The sequence below is a fragment of the Rattus rattus genome, chromosome 1 (assembly GCF_011064425.1).
Source record: "Rattus rattus isolate New Zealand chromosome 1, Rrattus_CSIRO_v1, whole genome shotgun sequence".
Lineage (NCBI taxonomy): Eukaryota > Metazoa > Chordata > Mammalia > Rodentia > Muridae > Rattus > Rattus rattus.
Window position 1 is genome coordinate 100,488,294 of NC_046154.1, and position 16,575 is coordinate 100,504,868.

Consider the following 16,575-nt stretch of genomic DNA (forward strand, 5'->3'; position numbering starts at 1 on the left):
GTAGTAAACAGTCATACACACAAGCAAAACACTCAAATATAAAATAAAATTAAAAACAAAGAAAGGAATCTCCTCCAGATCATGAAGCCCTATCATTTTTGACACGCATGCACATACCCTATTGTTTTTTGTTAGGTTGGTTTTGGTTTATGTTTTTGCTTTTCCTCCAAGACAGGGTTTCTCTGTAGCTCTGGCTGTCCTGTAACTCACTCCATAGAATAGGCTGGCCTCCTGCCTGTGTCTCCCAAGTGTTGGAATTAAAGGCACATGCCTACAAAATATAGATCTTATTTATGCCTCCTTTTTTCTTTTGTTTTTAGCTAGTAGGGAAGGGCACATTTTAAATTCTCATAAGGCAAACCTTGTGTTACCTACTTTAAAAAAAATCTAGTTCTGTATTCTCTTTAAATGTCTTAAGAGTCTTCAAAGTAGGCCTGTTGAGAAACATGTCTGAGGCCATGTAATCAATAGCACACAGAAACTGGATTCCTGCCTGGGTTAGTATAACTTGTTTTAGTTATGTTTTTCTATTACTGGGATAAAACACCATGACTAAAAGCAAATTGAGGACATAAACATTTATTTTGGCTTACATTATCACAATCACAATTCACTTGAGAGGAAGTCAAAGCAGGAACTGGAGGTAGGAACTAAAGCAGAGGCCACTGAGAGACATTATTTTACTGGCTTGCCACCCATGGCTGGCTTAAGTTGCTTTATTTTAGCACCCAGGACCACCAGTGTAGGGGTGCCATTCCCCATAGTGAGTGCCCCCGCATGGTGTACTAATCAAAAAAAGTGCACCCCAGACATGTCCACAGGCAACTTAGTGGGGACATTTTTTTAGTTGAGCTTCCTTGGTCTCAAATGACTTGAGATTGTGTCAGACTGACATAAAACTAGCCAGTACATGACTTAAGGGTATATATATTTAACTGAAGTGTGTTGTTTCTTATTTTTCCTATCTACTTCTAAGTTAAATAGCATTTACTGGACCAGTGTAGCCTAGGAGCCTAACTATCGATCTTAATGTTACATTTCAGATACATGCATCAGTTTACCAAGGATCTCTTTAGCACCCACCTTTCAAGCTGTTTAGGTTCCAAATCACCTTGTACAATGAGGTTCAGTCCTAGTCTCTTTAGCCTTCTCTTCCAACACTTCAGTTCCTGTGTTAGCATCAGAGGTACTGCTGTTCTTGTTTTTCTGAGATAGCAGCATTGAAATTATGATCATCTTGTCTGGCATCTTTGAGAACTGTACAGTCTGTCACTAAAGCTTGTCAGTTCTCACCAAAGCTCACTTCAGTTTTACCACATGCTATTGTGGCCATACTGGGCTCCCCAGATGTTTCTTATCTTCACTTTCTGCTCCCCTTTTTCCTCCAGAGCAGCACTGATCTTGAACTAATCTGGCCCAGGTGCCTCCTCAGGCACTAAGGAGTCCCAGCTCTTTTACTGTCTCTGTAGGATGAGGAAATGAACATTGTTGGAATATGATTCCTTTTCTCTTAAATGGAGTTATATCATTGCTTTATCTCATGAATAGGGGGTACAGTCTGAGGATCTGAAATATATGCACATAAAAGTGTAGAGAAACTAAATATGAGAAAATAATGGAAGGAATTGATGCAAAGTTGAGGTGGCATCCTGTTGCAGGTGTGTTGAGGAGTGATAGTGAAAAGTGCTGACAGCTTGAGTAAGCTGCAAGTGTTCAGCAGCCCAACTGAACTGTGTCTGTTCTGATGCGCAGACAATGGTACATGGACTCAGCTGTGGTTGGTGTCGGATTATCATGAGCATGGATCCCTTTTCGATTACTTGAATAGATACACTGTTACTGTGGAAGGAATGATCAAACTCGCTCTGTCCACGGCAAGTGGTCTTGCCCATCTTCACATGGAGATTGTTGGTACCCAAGGTAACACTTTCTACAGTTCTGTTATTTAAGCTTATGTGCCTGTGAGTATAATATATATTCAAAATGTGAAACCTAACTGGAGATATGTAGCTTTTTAAAATTTGAATTTTTTTTCCAGTGAAAATATAAGAAATCTGAAAGTTTATTTAGAGATCAACAAACAAACCAACAACTTTTCACCTTGGTTTTTAGTTTGTAGATATACATTGTCTGAAGATTTAAACAATTTCATCCCTTTTGACACAGTGGTTTGCTGAGTTTAGTAATAGTCTAGTTGTTATAGGTAACTTAGTGGTTTCACACTGGGACTGGGGAATAAAAGCGAATTGTGATTGGTGTCTCTTGTTTAGCAGTCATGTCTAACTTTTGGTTTTCTAGGAAAACCGGCTATTGCCCATAGAGATTTGAAATCAAAGAATATCTTGGTGAAGAAAAATGGAACCTGTTGTATTGCAGACTTGGGACTTGCTGTGAGACATGATTCTGCCACAGATACAATTGATATTGCTCCAAACCACAGAGTAGGCACTAAAAGGTACACTTAGGAGTAAATGGTATTTGATAGTGACTGATGTTAAACCCCCCCCACCCATTTCATATCTGTATCTCTTCTGAAACTCAAACTTGGTCCTTTATTGGATTGTTCACAAACTTTGAGATCTTTGCTACTCTGCAGCCTAGTTACTTAAAACCAAGCCTATTGATGGACAACCTTCCAGAAAGTGTTTTCATTAATTGGGTTAATTGTAAGAACAGTAGTATCTAATAGTAGTCAAAGTCCTTCCTGCTCTGTACTATAGCCAGCCTGTCTTTATATTTTCTGTTGTAGAACATAACATCCTTTAACATACTGTTCCCTTAATATCCCTCTGTACCTCACGGAAGCCTTTTTTGATCCTCAGGACTCTTACATCTTCTCATTACAGCACAGTAAGTGACTCTTTGAGTCATTTACCGTAACTGTATCCTCACATTATATTTTAACTGTCTTTTTGTGTGTCTTGGTCTGTGTGGTCCATTGGCTTGCAAGAAGCTTAAAATGCCTGTGTTCCAAGTACTTATTGAAGTGCCTTATCCACTTTCATAAATATCTGTTTCATGCATTCATTCTCAAAAGAACCTCTATAGATAGATGTCATTCATTACTATTAATTCAGAAGAGAAAAATACACTTAAGGTTTGGTAATGTGACAGGCGAGCTGAGATGATGGACTAAAACTCTTACTGTATAAAAATTGTGTCACGATATTTCTTCAAAACTAATGCCTTGAACTTGGAAAGAGCCAGCAATTTTAGTCAGTCTAAATTGTACTTACTGTTTCTGGGTTGTGTGGGGACTTGCAAGAACTTGTGACTGAGTGAGCCTCAGTAGTGGTCTATAGTAGTAGTAACTGTAGCAAATCTCAGCTGGGCAGTGGTGCTGTGTGCTTTACTGCCAGTGCTAGAAGGCAGAGGCAGGCAGATCCTGAACTACAGAGCAACAGGGCAGCCAGGGTTACACAGAGAAATCCTGTCTCAAAAAAAAAAAAAAAAAAACTAAAAGAAAGAAGGAAAGAGACAGAGAGAGAGAGAGAGACCGAGACCTCAGAACCCTGTCCCTTTCCTCTTGCCTTTTTCATACTGTTTTGGTGAGAAGGCTTCCAGATTAAAATATGTGGTCCCTAAATAGTCCGTGAGGGTGGTGTGTATCAGGGTATTTGTAACAGCTACAGCTGTTCAATGTGTGTCTTTCATAAACCATGATCAGAAGACAGATGGCATAGAACTGCCATTTCAGCATTTCATGGGATTTAGTCAACATCATTCATTTGCAAACCAGTTTAAATACTTAATATTTTGCTTGCAACTGATATGCTCTCAGTCATGTGATATTTTATGTGTGTCTGCATATAGGGAGATGTCTGAAAGGACTGACTCGTGTTGACATGGTAAGGGGTGATTTTTTTTTTTTAACTTTATGTACTTGGGAAATTTTTTTGTAGGTATTGTGATTCATTTTTAAAACAACAAAACTACAATAAAAAGAGAAAAACATTCTTGTGTTTGATAGTATACATCTTTAATCCAGGTGCTTATGAGGCAAAGGTAGGTGGGTCTCTAAGCCAGCCTAGTCTATATAGTGACACAGGCTATGTATCTGTTTTTTCAAGAAGGAAAAGTATATGAAACAGCTCAAAACCAATGTGCTTTATAGTTGACTACAATGTTGACTTCTTTTTTCAGGTATATGGCCCCTGAAGTTCTAGATGATTCCATAAATATGAAACATTTTGAATCCTTCAAACGTGCTGACATCTATGCAATGGGCTTAGTATTCTGGGAAATCGCTCGACGCTGTTCCATTGGTGGTAAGTCACTGTCCTTCCCCCAATAGTTTGTCATGAGAAGTTAGTCGAGTTATTTTCTTTCTTTTTTTTTTTTGACTGAAACTCTACAGTGGGCAGTCTGACAAGTAACCACTGAGAATGCCACAGGGGACAAAAGATCAATCCTGTTAACACACAGCTTGTCCAGCTCCTCCTGCTGCTGTTTTAGTCTCAGTGTCAGAACCCAGCCTTTTGCTATCATCTTGCCTATGTGAAAGGCAACCTGAGAAGCTGTTTCTAGTATGAACTTGGCTAAAACGACTTAAAAAAAATTTTTTTTTTTACAAAAAGCCTATGATTGTTTTTCTACAGTTTGATTGTTGAATTATCTATATAATGATAATTGCATTAACATTGCATGCTTTTTAGATTAAGTTTGTTTTAATTTTTGGTTTTATATTAGGCTGAGAACTTAATTGTCAGTGTGTGCTCAAAACACTGTCTCTTAGGCTTAGGCATCCTGGCTAGGATTTTAGACAGTGAGAGATAGAGTACGTTTGGTATTATAGCAAATAGAACGTGTTATTTACAAACACAATCAGAAGGAAGAGATTTGTATCTTAAGCTAACCTTGTGGGATTCACATCTCCTTATAAGAATATGTCCGTGCATCCAGTGAGAGACTGCAATCATAGTACGATTTCATCTTCTGCCTAGTAGAGTTATAGTCAAAATCTCAGCCTGGTCCTCATAGCACATGAGGCTCAAAGTTGTCCTAGTTTCTTTTTCTGTTTCTGTGATACAGTTTTCTGACAAAAGTAGTATAAAGGAGAAAGGTTTATTGTGACTCACACTTCCAAGTTACAGTCTGTCATACAGGGAAGTCACAGTGGCAGGGGCTTAAGGGACCTAGTCATGTCACATCTGTAATCAAGAGCAGAGCCCAGGGAGCGCGTGCTGATCGGCTTGCTCTCTCTATTTTATACACTCCAGGGTTCCTTGCCCAAGGTCAAACGAATCCTCCTGTGTCAGTTAAATAATCAAATTCCTCATAGAGACGTCCAGAGGCCTGTCTCCTGGGTGACTCTAGATTGTGATGACTCAGGTTATTACAGCAGCAGGTGTGGGTAAGATACAGAAAGCTGTGAGCCTCACTCCCCAACCTGATGAATTACAAACCACTGTAGTGGTCCTCGCAAGTAATCCTTCCAGTGGCTTGGCAGCAGTAGATTACATTGGACGTTTTAAACCAATACAGGAATCCACGAAGACTACCAGTTGCCTTACTATGATCTTGTACCTTCTGATCCATCCGTTGAAGAAATGAGAAAAGTAGTTTGTGAACAGAAGTTAAGGCCAAATATTCCCAACAGATGGCAGAGCTGTGAGGTAAGTGATACAAGGCTCTTTGCTAAACTTTCTACTTAGTAGGCGGAAGTTTGTTACTTTTCTGTAAGGAAAAATGCAAAGGTTTTTTTTCCCCCTTTTTCATAAACTAACAAGTATTAGTAAAAGTATTAAAAAGACCATGAAGCATTTGCAGTGGCATGTCAGAACATTGTTAGGTATGCTAAATGAAATAAAATGCCTGCCGTTGGAAAGAATGCCTCCATCCATCCTGTGCAGCCCAGAATAATATGACCGACACGAGCAGGAGTAAGGAGGCCTGTCAGCACTAGCTTGGCTCCCAGTTCAGACTGGACATGAACAGGCCGCGCCAGTTCCCTGAAACTAGCAGCCCCTCTGTAAGAAGAGGGGCTTGAGCAGGGTCACTGCAGGAGCTTCAGGTGTGGGACCTGTGCTCCTAGGGCTGCTCCTCAGAAGGGAGGGTTGCTCGCCAACAGACTGGCCATGTCAGCCCTAGCTTTGATAGAATGTGGTGGGAACTCATTCTTAACTGTAAATTCAAAGAAGTCATAAAACCAAGTTTATTAACAGCTGTTACTCTTAGATATCAGTGTTCCAAGGACTGCCTTCCAGATTGGAAGTTTCATAGTTTAGGTGGACTTTCAAAGAAAGAAAGAGGTAGACATCTCAGTGTCACTTCTGACATCACTGTGCTCTCTACCTGGCGTGTGGCTGAGTTTGTAGAGTACATGCTTAATATAGCAGAGGCCAGGGATTGCTCCTCAACTGTGACTTAAGCCAGGGTGGTGCTACACAGGCCTGTCCTCCTAGTATCCCAAAAATAAAGGCAGGATATTCAGGAGTTTAAGCTCAACTTAAGCCAGTTCCTGGCTAACCTGGGCTCCAAGAGACCCTATCTCAAAATAACAACAAAGTTAGACCTTTTAATGAGGCCCCAAGGAATTGTACTAAGGTAGTGTTTTCTGATTTTAGGGAAGTCTCTCTTGCAGTTGGTACAAAGTCCTACTCTGCTTTGTTGAAAAAGTGCCAAACATTCATTCCTAGAAAAAAAGTCCAGGTGGGACACTCTATGGGAAAAGCAAACCTAAAAAGAAAGCATATCTTTCTTTTCCTTAAGAAATTTTTTTAAAGTTTTTTTTTAATTGTATGACACCTTAAGCAAAATACAATGTTCAGACCCAGAGGAGACACTCAATGTGCCCAGAGTGTTCATGTAATAGAACTCAACATACAATGGTGTGCTTTAAAATGTCTCTGGGTGCTTGATCACATAGATATGAAGTTCTCACACATTTAGTGACTGAAGCAGTTTAGAGACAGGCGTCTTTTAAGCAGGAAGAAGTTGGTTGGTTACTGTTAAGAAAGAACATGTGCAGTCCATAGATGCTGTTATGGGATGCTGGTTAATGCCATTGCTGCCGTGTTATTTTCTCAATTTGATGAGATTAGCTTTCTGTGTACTTACTGTTTTTCAGGCTTCTACTTTTCTAGGGTTTGAAAGTCTCTCAGTCAAAACACATGAGTGTGGAACTGGCTAAGCTGGCTAGCCCAGGCCTGTGATCCCAGCTGCTCAGGAGGCTGAGGCAGGAAGGTCACACGCTCAAGCCTGCCTGCACTGTAGAGCTCTAATGTAAGACCAGTCTTAGTAATGAATGTAGTGAGACCTAAGATTAAAACTGAAAAATATGCTAAATGGTTCAACATATAGCTTAGTGCTAGCATGCTTGCCAAGTGTGTGTGTGGCCCTAGGTTCAGTCTGCAGTAACACATGCATACATGCACACACAAACCTCAAACTGATCAATACATAAATGTGTCCTCCAGGGCCTTTTGCTGTTTACAGTCTGGACTGGTTGCTTTGAGAGCCACTGTGTGGCTTTGTTGGAATTCCTTTTGCTTCTGTGTCCTTCCTGGACCTTCACCTCCTTCCTTGTTTACTCCTCCATCTTGTTTGTGTGCTCCTCTCTTTCAGGACTGTTAAATTAGACATTTCCCTTCCTATTGAGAATATGCTTTCCCTTAGCATGCTTTATCAGCTCTAAATTGTTCTTGGCATTTACCACCTTAAAGGTCTGTATTTCACAGTAGTTTATTAATTGGTTTATCTCTGAATGGAAACTTTTTGAGGACAGAGATTTCATAAGTTTGTTCACTGCTGTATCTAACACCTACAGAAATATTTGTTAAATAATAGACTTCAAAAATAGTTGTTTAAATAACTGTATACATTGGTACATGGTCTTTAAATCCAGAAACATATTTTCTTAGAAATACTTCTGAAGTAGTCTTGGGTCGTCTCCCATTTCCTTTGTTGTTTTTTCTCGCCTTTGGTTACCTGACTATAATAAGCCTGCCCTCCTTCCCTCTACTTAGGAAGATTTATCAGCTTCGTAGGCCATTCCATTTTCCATGTATGTCCTCATTCTCCCTTCTTTGCCCTCCTTCCCATGTTCCCCACCTGACCTTTCTCTCAGGTAGTTATCTATAATTATCTCTGAATGTTCCTCCTACTCACTTCTGACAGAACCTTATTAGTCTATCACTAGACATTTGAGGAGTGTTATAGTCTAAAATACTGAAGGGAACGTTGGAAAGAATAAAGTAACTTTGAGTATAAACACTACACAGGGAGAATAAACTTAAACAAAACAAAACACACGAACCCATGATGAATCCCAGGGGTTTGGTGGTGGTGGTGTTCCTGTGGCCTCAACACAGTATGCGTACTGTACAAACACTGTACTACACCATGCCTGCTAATAGTAGAGCTTCAATATACGGCTCTCTCTCTCGCTCTCTCTCTCTCGCTCTCTCTCTCTCTCTCTCTCTCTCTCTCTCTCTCTCTCTCTGTCTTTCTCTCTCTGTCCAGCTTCATTTTGGTTTCTTCATTTCATGTTACTTTTTTCAAATGTCCGATCAGACACCACTTTTAGTGAAGGTATAGGTGCATGTGATTGGAGCTTACGTGTTACACTTTAGGTGATGTCTCTGGATTATTTGATTGATTCTCTGGTGACTGTTGATAATTTGTCAGGCCTATTCTCTTGGACTGCCCAGATCTCCAGGGGCAATTCCTTCAGAATCCACCAAGAAGAGTGTGCACGGGTGCTACTACTGTGTTCTAGGAGAAGGCTTACAGTCAGAGAGTCCAGCATGCTTCCAGTGTAAGATACCTGCCCTTTTACTCTGGAACCAGGGATAGGACTTTCTTTCCTTGGACAAAACCCTTAAGCCTTCTGCTGGGCTGGAGAGGTGGCTTGGTTCCTAACTGGGACAAGTTGGAGTGGGCAGGACCCGCATCCCAGCATTTGAGCTCTTCTCCCTGCTTTCTACCCTAAGCTTTGCTCTAAAGTACTCAAAGTGCAGTTATGTTTCCACCCAGGGTCTCGGTGGCTGGCATAGTGGGTGCATTCTGTCAGTGCTGGACCAGAAGGCAGCTTTTTTAGGTCTCCTGCAAAAGCTCCCCTGTCCACAGCCTTTCCAGCAGCTGGCACAAGGATCCGGATGGAGGCTAAAGTCCTCATTTGCTACTACAAATAAAGAATCTAGAATAGGAACCTTATACATATCATTTTAAAGTCACAGATCAATAGCAAGTGGTATGTGTGCATTAATTATTTTTCTTATATTTTTTTGTAGGCCTTGAGAGTGATGGCCAAAATTATGAGAGAATGTTGGTATGCCAATGGAGCAGCTAGGCTGACAGCTTTGCGAATTAAAAAAACATTGTCACAGCTCAGCCAACAGGAAGGCATCAAAATGTAACTGAAACTTCGTGGGAACTCTGCTCTCTTCAAATCTGCTCCTGGGTGTTTTGGAGGCTGGTTGTTCTACCTCACTGAGAGAACGGAGGGCTCTGCTCCTCTCGCTACAGTGGAATATGGTCAACTGAAAGCTTCCCAGGGTTTCTCTGGGCCCAGAGGCAGCCATGGGGATCCTTTCTGTGCACTATGGATACTTCTTCCCAGACAGTTACAGAATGTTGTGTAGTCTACTTCTGTTTTTATTAACAAAGCTTGTTTTTAAAGACGACCGGCAGCCCTTAGGGAGCTGCTGTGCTGTTGACGGTCTGTAGGGTGAAGGAGCTGGAGCAGGGAGTTCGAGGAAGCACTTCTGATTCCCACTCTTGGTACATTCTCAGAGGACTCCGAACCACTGGTGTTCCCTTGATTCACTTGGAATGTACTGTTCTATAGTTTTTCAAGATCTTAAACTAACACTTAAAACTCTATGGTCTAAAAAATAGGACCTCCTGTAGGCGTGGGGCACAGTGGTCAGCTGTATTGTGTACAGCTCCTGCTCCTTCATGCTCTGAACACAACACACCTTCAGAGTAGGGTTGTGCTACACCAGTAAGTGCCACTTCTGCGTCTTTCTAAATGGAAACGAACAGAGCTGCTTAAAGTCTGTTAGTCCTGTATCATTTTCATTCAGAAAGTTTATTTTTCTGCGTAACCTAAACCTTTTCTGGGTTTGTTTTTGTTTTTAAGAGTTTTTGTGGTAGATGTCATTCAGTATTTATGCCTTTCTCCTACCCAAATGTGCTTGAACCACTGATGCAATGCTGTAGCATTAATAAGCAGTAACTCATGTGGGAACATCCCCACACAGAGCTCATGAGCTTTGCAGTTGAGATGTTTAGCCTGAGTGTATTTTAAGAAGTGAAGTGGCACCCCAGACATGTACAGTGCTTCACGGATTTAATCATTGCGGTATACTGACTCTTTCTGAAAGAGGAGGCTAGTCTATTGCTGAAGAAAAGTTGTATGCTATTCTGTAAGCCATTTCTTTTTCTTTATCTGATCAAAGACAGTGTTTTGTTTTGTCTTTTCTCTTTTGGAAAGGAATTGCATTTAAAATTCAAATGTGGTTAATGTTAAATAATAGGCCTTTTTCTGGGAAGGCAGAGCTAGCTAATTTGAATATACAACAAGTGTAGGTGACTTTCACATGCTATGTAGCTGTAAGTATTTGTGGATTCTATCTTGGGAAGGGCAGAGTTAGGTGGAGTTTTGAGGTCTCACTACACTTTGAGGAGGGCAGCTTTTAATTCAGTCTTTTTATCTCATATGTGCAGATCTTGCAACTGCTTGATTTACCTGGTAGCACTGAATTCAGTGGCAGGCTTGATACTAGGAGAAGCGGCAGCTAATAGCTATTCTGAGTAGAGGCTCTCTTCATGTATTCTTGGTCATATGAAATGTCAGTCAGCCCATTGGGTCTCCTCACTGGTGCTGGAGTTAGGTGGTAAAGCCTGGGTTTTTACTTCAGTGCTGTCAAGTCTCTACAGGACTTGTATGGCTTTTAAAGTCCTTTTTATCACTGTGATCATATTCTTGGGGGGAAATGTTGTCATTGCTTCAGACAAAATGTTGGACATAGTGATGTCGATTCTCAGATAAAAAGGTCACAATAGCCTTTAGTGTTTAGCCAAGAGGAGATTATGACTGTTGATTTGAAGCAGCTGAGCGCTGTTAACATCTTATCTCAAACCTAGCATAAATTGAAGACTATTTGGTCTTAAACCAAAGTAACTGTACAACGAATGACATGTTACCTAGGCATTAGTGTCAGTTTCATACATTTAAAAGCATCATGGGAAAAAGTACTTAGAGATTAGTATTTTTAATACAAAGCTGAGTTTCTTTCTGCAATTCTCATGATTTCATCAATGTAAGTAAGGGTTTGTTGTTACGGTTCTATCACCTGCTTAATACGCTCTTGTGCTGTAATCAGGTACTTTTGGGGACTTGGTTTGTTTTCTGTTTTGTTTTGTTTTGTTTTTTCCCCACTTCTAACCGTTCGAGATCTGCTTTATAGAAATCCAGGGACCAATGCATTTTATCACTAAAACTGTTTTTATATAATTTTAAGACTATACCAAAAGTTGTCTGAGTTAAAGTTGTAATATGTTTCTTACTTTATTGCAAGGAAATGGGATTTTGCTGAAGACACTTCTCATGACATCTGAGGTTGAAGAATCATTGTTTTTCTTACCTAAGTGGATGAAATGTGCTTTGATGAATCAGGGAATTTTTTAAAGTTGGAATTTAGTTCTAAATTGAGTTTACATGTTTACAGCTAATTTTTTGTGTAGGGATAGTTTGATAATCTCTAGGTGGCCAATACTAAACATGAAAATAACTTAAAAACTGAGATAGGTCATGGCTAATGTAGCTATGACTGTAGATATTCTAATTATAGGAATACTTCTGTGTCATTTTGTAGTGCAGTCTGTTGTTTCTGTTGCCAATCAGAGACATGCACACCCCCAAGATGTAGTGTGACTAAGACAGTTCTGACAACTACATATCATCGCGTCAGGACCTGGCTGAGCTAGCGTGAAGAAAGTATGACTTACAGAGGCTTAGACAACTTGAGTCCCTTGTATCTTCAGCTCTCTTTTTCCCACTCTGCCTTTCTGCTGCCCCCTGGCCCAGAGACTTATTGTCCCTGACCCACCTCCAGCCTTTGGACCTAAGAGCTGCTTTTGAGACCTAAAATGAAGTGGTTGATGGAAGCTGTGTGACATTTTTCCACTTCCTTGAGTCACTGAGTGTCATGGGGAGTGATCTGCAAATTGGAGTTGGGGACGCTCCTGCTGGTAGCCCTGCTTTGATGTCAGCTCTGGGCAAAGATTAGGGTGACAGCCAAGTGGCAGTGGAAGTTGGCCTCAGAAGCAGTGGCCAGCTGTGTTACTAGTAGGACAGCAAAGGCATGATGAGCTGAGCCTGTAATCCTGCTACTACAGTAGTACTCAAGAAGTGCCTTGAGGCCCTGCCTGGGGCCATGGCCATCAAGAGTTCCACACTTTGGTTCTCACTGCAGACTTAAACGGCCATTTGGCCATTTTTGTAATCCATACATGTTTGACTCTTTCCTCTGCAAATTGTCAGACATGTAAAACCAATGGCAAACTACTACTTAACATGCACTCCAGGGTCTGCCCAGAAGACATTGTGATTCACTCAATGCACTACGGGAATGGTTGTAAATCATTCTTTGTTCCTCGGTCGTGGGAGTGTTCTGGCTCCGTATTGTGGAGATTCCAGATGTGCTGTCACAGCCCAGCAGACAGTCAGTGCGTTGAGAGTCTGGAGAATAGTTTGGGAATGAGTGCAGCTTCATGTGTTGGATGTGAAACTCTTGTGGGCCTCTCGAGGAAAACTGAGGGCTGTCAGCACATTGCTTTCAATCCTAACAGGACTCTTACTTACAAACATTTAAAAAATATTGTCATAACATTCAATCTCTTTCTTAAAGTGAATTTGCTTTTATTTTCAATGAGATTTGTGAGTTTAATATTATGAACTGTGTTTTAATAATCCCTTTTTCACATTGTGCCAATGGAATGGAATATTTGATATTTCTTTATATGTCAAGGAGATGCTTCAATGTGTCATTTGCTTTAAACTTAAATTACCTCTCAAGAGACCAAGGTACATTTACCTCATTGTGTATATAATGTCTAATATTTGTCAGCATCCGCCAGGTTTGCAGTTTTATTTCTATAAAGTGTGAGTATTATGTTGCTAAGTTACTCAGATGGTACTGTACTGTTTATATTTGTACCCAAAATAACATCATCTATACTTGGTTTTCTGTATTTTATTGTATTTGTGCAAAAGTCTTTTAACTCTGTTGGTGTGATCTCTGCCCTTTCAGATATGTACAGGTGTCCATAGAAATTTTCATTTAAGTTGAGTGGTTTTGAGAAGCCTGTGAAGAGAGAAAAAACATAAACTGTGTTTCCCCATCAGTTTTTAAATGTACATTGTATGTGTAGTAATATTCCAGATGAATTGTAAATAAAAATTAGGGAGATGCTTAAGTTTCATCCTAACACTACAGTAGAAAACAGAAGCAATGCAAATAAATGACTTTTTTCCCACCAGTGCCAATGGCAACATACTTTTCTGGAAAGCAAAGCAAAATTGAATAAGTTCTCGAGCTCAGTCAGGTTGCCATAGAATTACTGTTTCATGAGTTTGCAGACCTGAGTGTCTAGAAGCTAGCTACCCACGCTCCTTGGCTGGTAGCCTCTTTCCATTTCCCAAGCCAGCCACGGCTACAGAGATCCTGCACACATCTCCTCGGCCCTCCTCACCTCTGTTAGATGTTACCTAACGTCTAACATCTGTTTGTTCTGCCTTGCTCCTGGGTCTCCTGAGGCAAACTAGGATGCTCCCCATCTCTATTTTATCACAGTTGTTCTACTTTAGCACCAAGGTTCATACCCGATTAAACACCCAGATGGCAAGTGTGCGGAGACACTGGGCCGTTGCAGTATGAATCTTCTCTGTGCTAAGTTTATAAAGCAGTACCTACAACACTGTACTGTTGGGTCTAAATGGGTACAGGATATGACCGCAGCACATGGGAGATTAGGAAATAGAACAGTAATGGAACAACTGTGATTGACATGTACATTACTGCAGCCTAGAGCGACCACATAGCATCACTCAAATTGGGTTGGAATAACAGTGAAACAAAGAACAGTACAGTAAACATATTCAACAAAAGATAACAGAAACCAAAGGGCCCCAGACTTTAAAGCCATTTGCAAAATGGCAGGCATGAAGTAACCAATAATTTTATTCAGTGAGCTGGGTATGACAGTGCATACCAATAATTTCAACCTGCAGGAGGTAGAGGTCTAACATTTCCAAGTTTAGGAATAGCCTGAGCCTACCTGCCTCAAGCTACATAGCACCTGTCTCTAAACAAAATCCAAAAGCCATTACCGTTAACGATAGAACTGTCAAAAGAGTATCAATTGAAGTGCCCACAGAGGCACTCTTTAGATGCCCATGTAAATAGTTTGGGTGTGAAATTATGGGAGAAATATATAGTATCAACAATAAAGATGCTGGGAATGCTCTGTTATAAAGTGGGCCCTAAGGTAAAGCTAGAATGAGTAAGCAGGCTGGATAAGCTGTCATGCTAGGGAAGGTGCCGGGCAGAGCTCAGTGGTAGGGTACTCACCTGGCAGGTATGAGGCCCTCAGGATCACCAAAGGAAAGAAATGTAAGAGTCCTGAGGCTGCAGACATGGCTCAGCACTGGCACCATGCCTGAGTTCAGTTCTCAGCACCCATTCTGGTGCCTCACAACTGCCTGTAACTCTCACCGTCAAGGGGTCTGACACCCTCTTACGGAGTGTAAGGGGGGACATACGAAGCTGTGGACATGGATATCTTCTAAGTGTACCATGACTAAGATGACCCAGCGGGAGAAGGATAGCAGTCAACAGATGCTGCTGGAGATGGCCATGTTTCAAAAGGAAAATGGCAGCAAGAAGGTGAGAAAGTCCTCAGACTTCCCAGTTCTGCTATACAATTTCTAGAAGGAAATAAGAGAAACCATGTGAAAGACTTAAAACCCATTTCATAAATTGGATGTTGTCAACATTAAAAAATCTTTAGGGCAAACAAAAGCACAATTAAGCGTAGAAGGACAAAGCTGACTGAAAGCAACTACAAATTATATGCCTGAGAAAATACAGGATGTATACAGAACATTAAAATTACATTGCGTGTGAGCGTATGAGCGCACGTGCTTGTTTGCCTGAGCATGTTAGTGCACAGAACAACTTGGATTAGGTTTCACCATGTAGACTTGTGGGGAATCAAACTCAGGGTGTTTAGGTTGGGGACAAACACCCTCTGAACATCTGATGCATATATATGAAGAACTCATAAAAACGAATACAATGACCCAATCTTAAAATGGCTCAGTTTGGTAGGCTGTTTACTAAGAAAGCACATTCATGTCGACAGGTGTGGTGACACACGCTTGTAATCTCAACAGTTGGGAGGCCAAAGCAGAACTCAAAGTTCAAGGCCTGCCTGGGCTACATAGCAAGACCCTGTCTTTGAAAAACAAAAACAAAAGACAGTATAACCAAGTGGCAACAGCTTCCTTGGCAAAAGTTCTTTGCTTATTACTGAGATACAAAGTGGCAAAATCTGTTTTTAAAAAAACAAACTAATTTTTATAATTTTTTCTTTTATTGGATATTTTAATTTACATTTTAAATGTTGCCCTCTTGTTCGTTTCCCCTCCAAAAGTCCACTATCTCATCCTCCCTCTCCCTGCTTTCATGAGGGTACTCCCTCACCCACCCATTCCCTCCCATCTCCCCACCCTGACATTCCCCTACACTGGGGCATCGAACCTTCACAGGAGCAAGAGCTTCTCCTCCCATTGATACCCGACAAGGCCATCCTCTGCTACATATGCCACTGGAGCCATAGGTCCATCCCTGTGTTCTCTTGGGATGATGGTTTAGTCCCTGGGAGCTCTGGAGGGTGTAGTTGGTTGGTATTGTTCTTATGGGGTTACAAACCCCTTCAACTCCTTCAGCCCTTTCTCTAACTCCTCCATTGGGGACCCCGTTCTCAGTTCAATGGTTGGCTGTGAGCATCCGCCTCTGTATCTGTTAGGCTCTGGCAGAGCCTCTCAGGAGACAGCTATATCAGGCTCCTGTCAGCATGCACTTCTTGGCATCCTCAATAGTGACTGGGTTTGGTGACTGTATGTGGGAAGGATCCCCCAGGTGGGGCAGTCTCTGGATGGCCTTTCCTTCAGTCTCTGCTCCACACTTTGTCTCCATATTTTCTCCTGTGAGTATTTTTCCCCCTTCTAAGAAGGTCCAAAGCATCCACACTTTGGTCGTCCTTCTTCCTCAGCTTCATGTGGTCTGTGCATTGTATCTTGAATATTCCAAGCTTTTGGGCTAATATCCACTTATCAATGAGTGCATGCCATGTGTGTTCTTTTGTGACTGGGTTACCTCACTCAGGATAATATTTTCTAGTTCCATCCATTTGCCTATGAATTTCATGAAGTCATTGTGTAGATGTACCACATTTTCTGTATCCATTCCTCTGTTGAAGGGCATCTGGGTTCTTTCCAGCTTCTGGCTATTATAAATAAGGCTGTAATAAACATAGTGGAGCACGTGCCCTTGTTATATGTTG

At 41.1% G+C, this 16,575-nt stretch overlaps 1 protein-coding gene across 2 annotated transcripts in view; it reads left to right on the forward strand.

Annotated features, from left to right (window-relative positions):
- Tgfbr1 (transforming growth factor beta receptor 1) overlaps nt 1-13,490 on the forward strand; it is a 54,509-nt gene extending 41,019 nt beyond the window's left edge. For both annotated transcript variants that reach the window (XM_032904226.1, XM_032904234.1), the window contains exons 5-9: nt 1,753-1,920; nt 2,299-2,455; nt 4,144-4,268; nt 5,485-5,615; nt 9,234-13,490. In XM_032904226.1, coding sequence (XP_032760117.1) covers nt 1,753-1,920; nt 2,299-2,455; nt 4,144-4,268; nt 5,485-5,615; nt 9,234-9,359 — 707 coding nt within the window. In that variant the 3' untranslated portion in view covers nt 9,360-13,490. The remainder of the gene's footprint in view (nt 1-1,752; nt 1,921-2,298; nt 2,456-4,143; nt 4,269-5,484; nt 5,616-9,233) is intronic.
- The last annotated feature ends 3,085 nt before the right edge of the window (nt 13,491-16,575 follow it).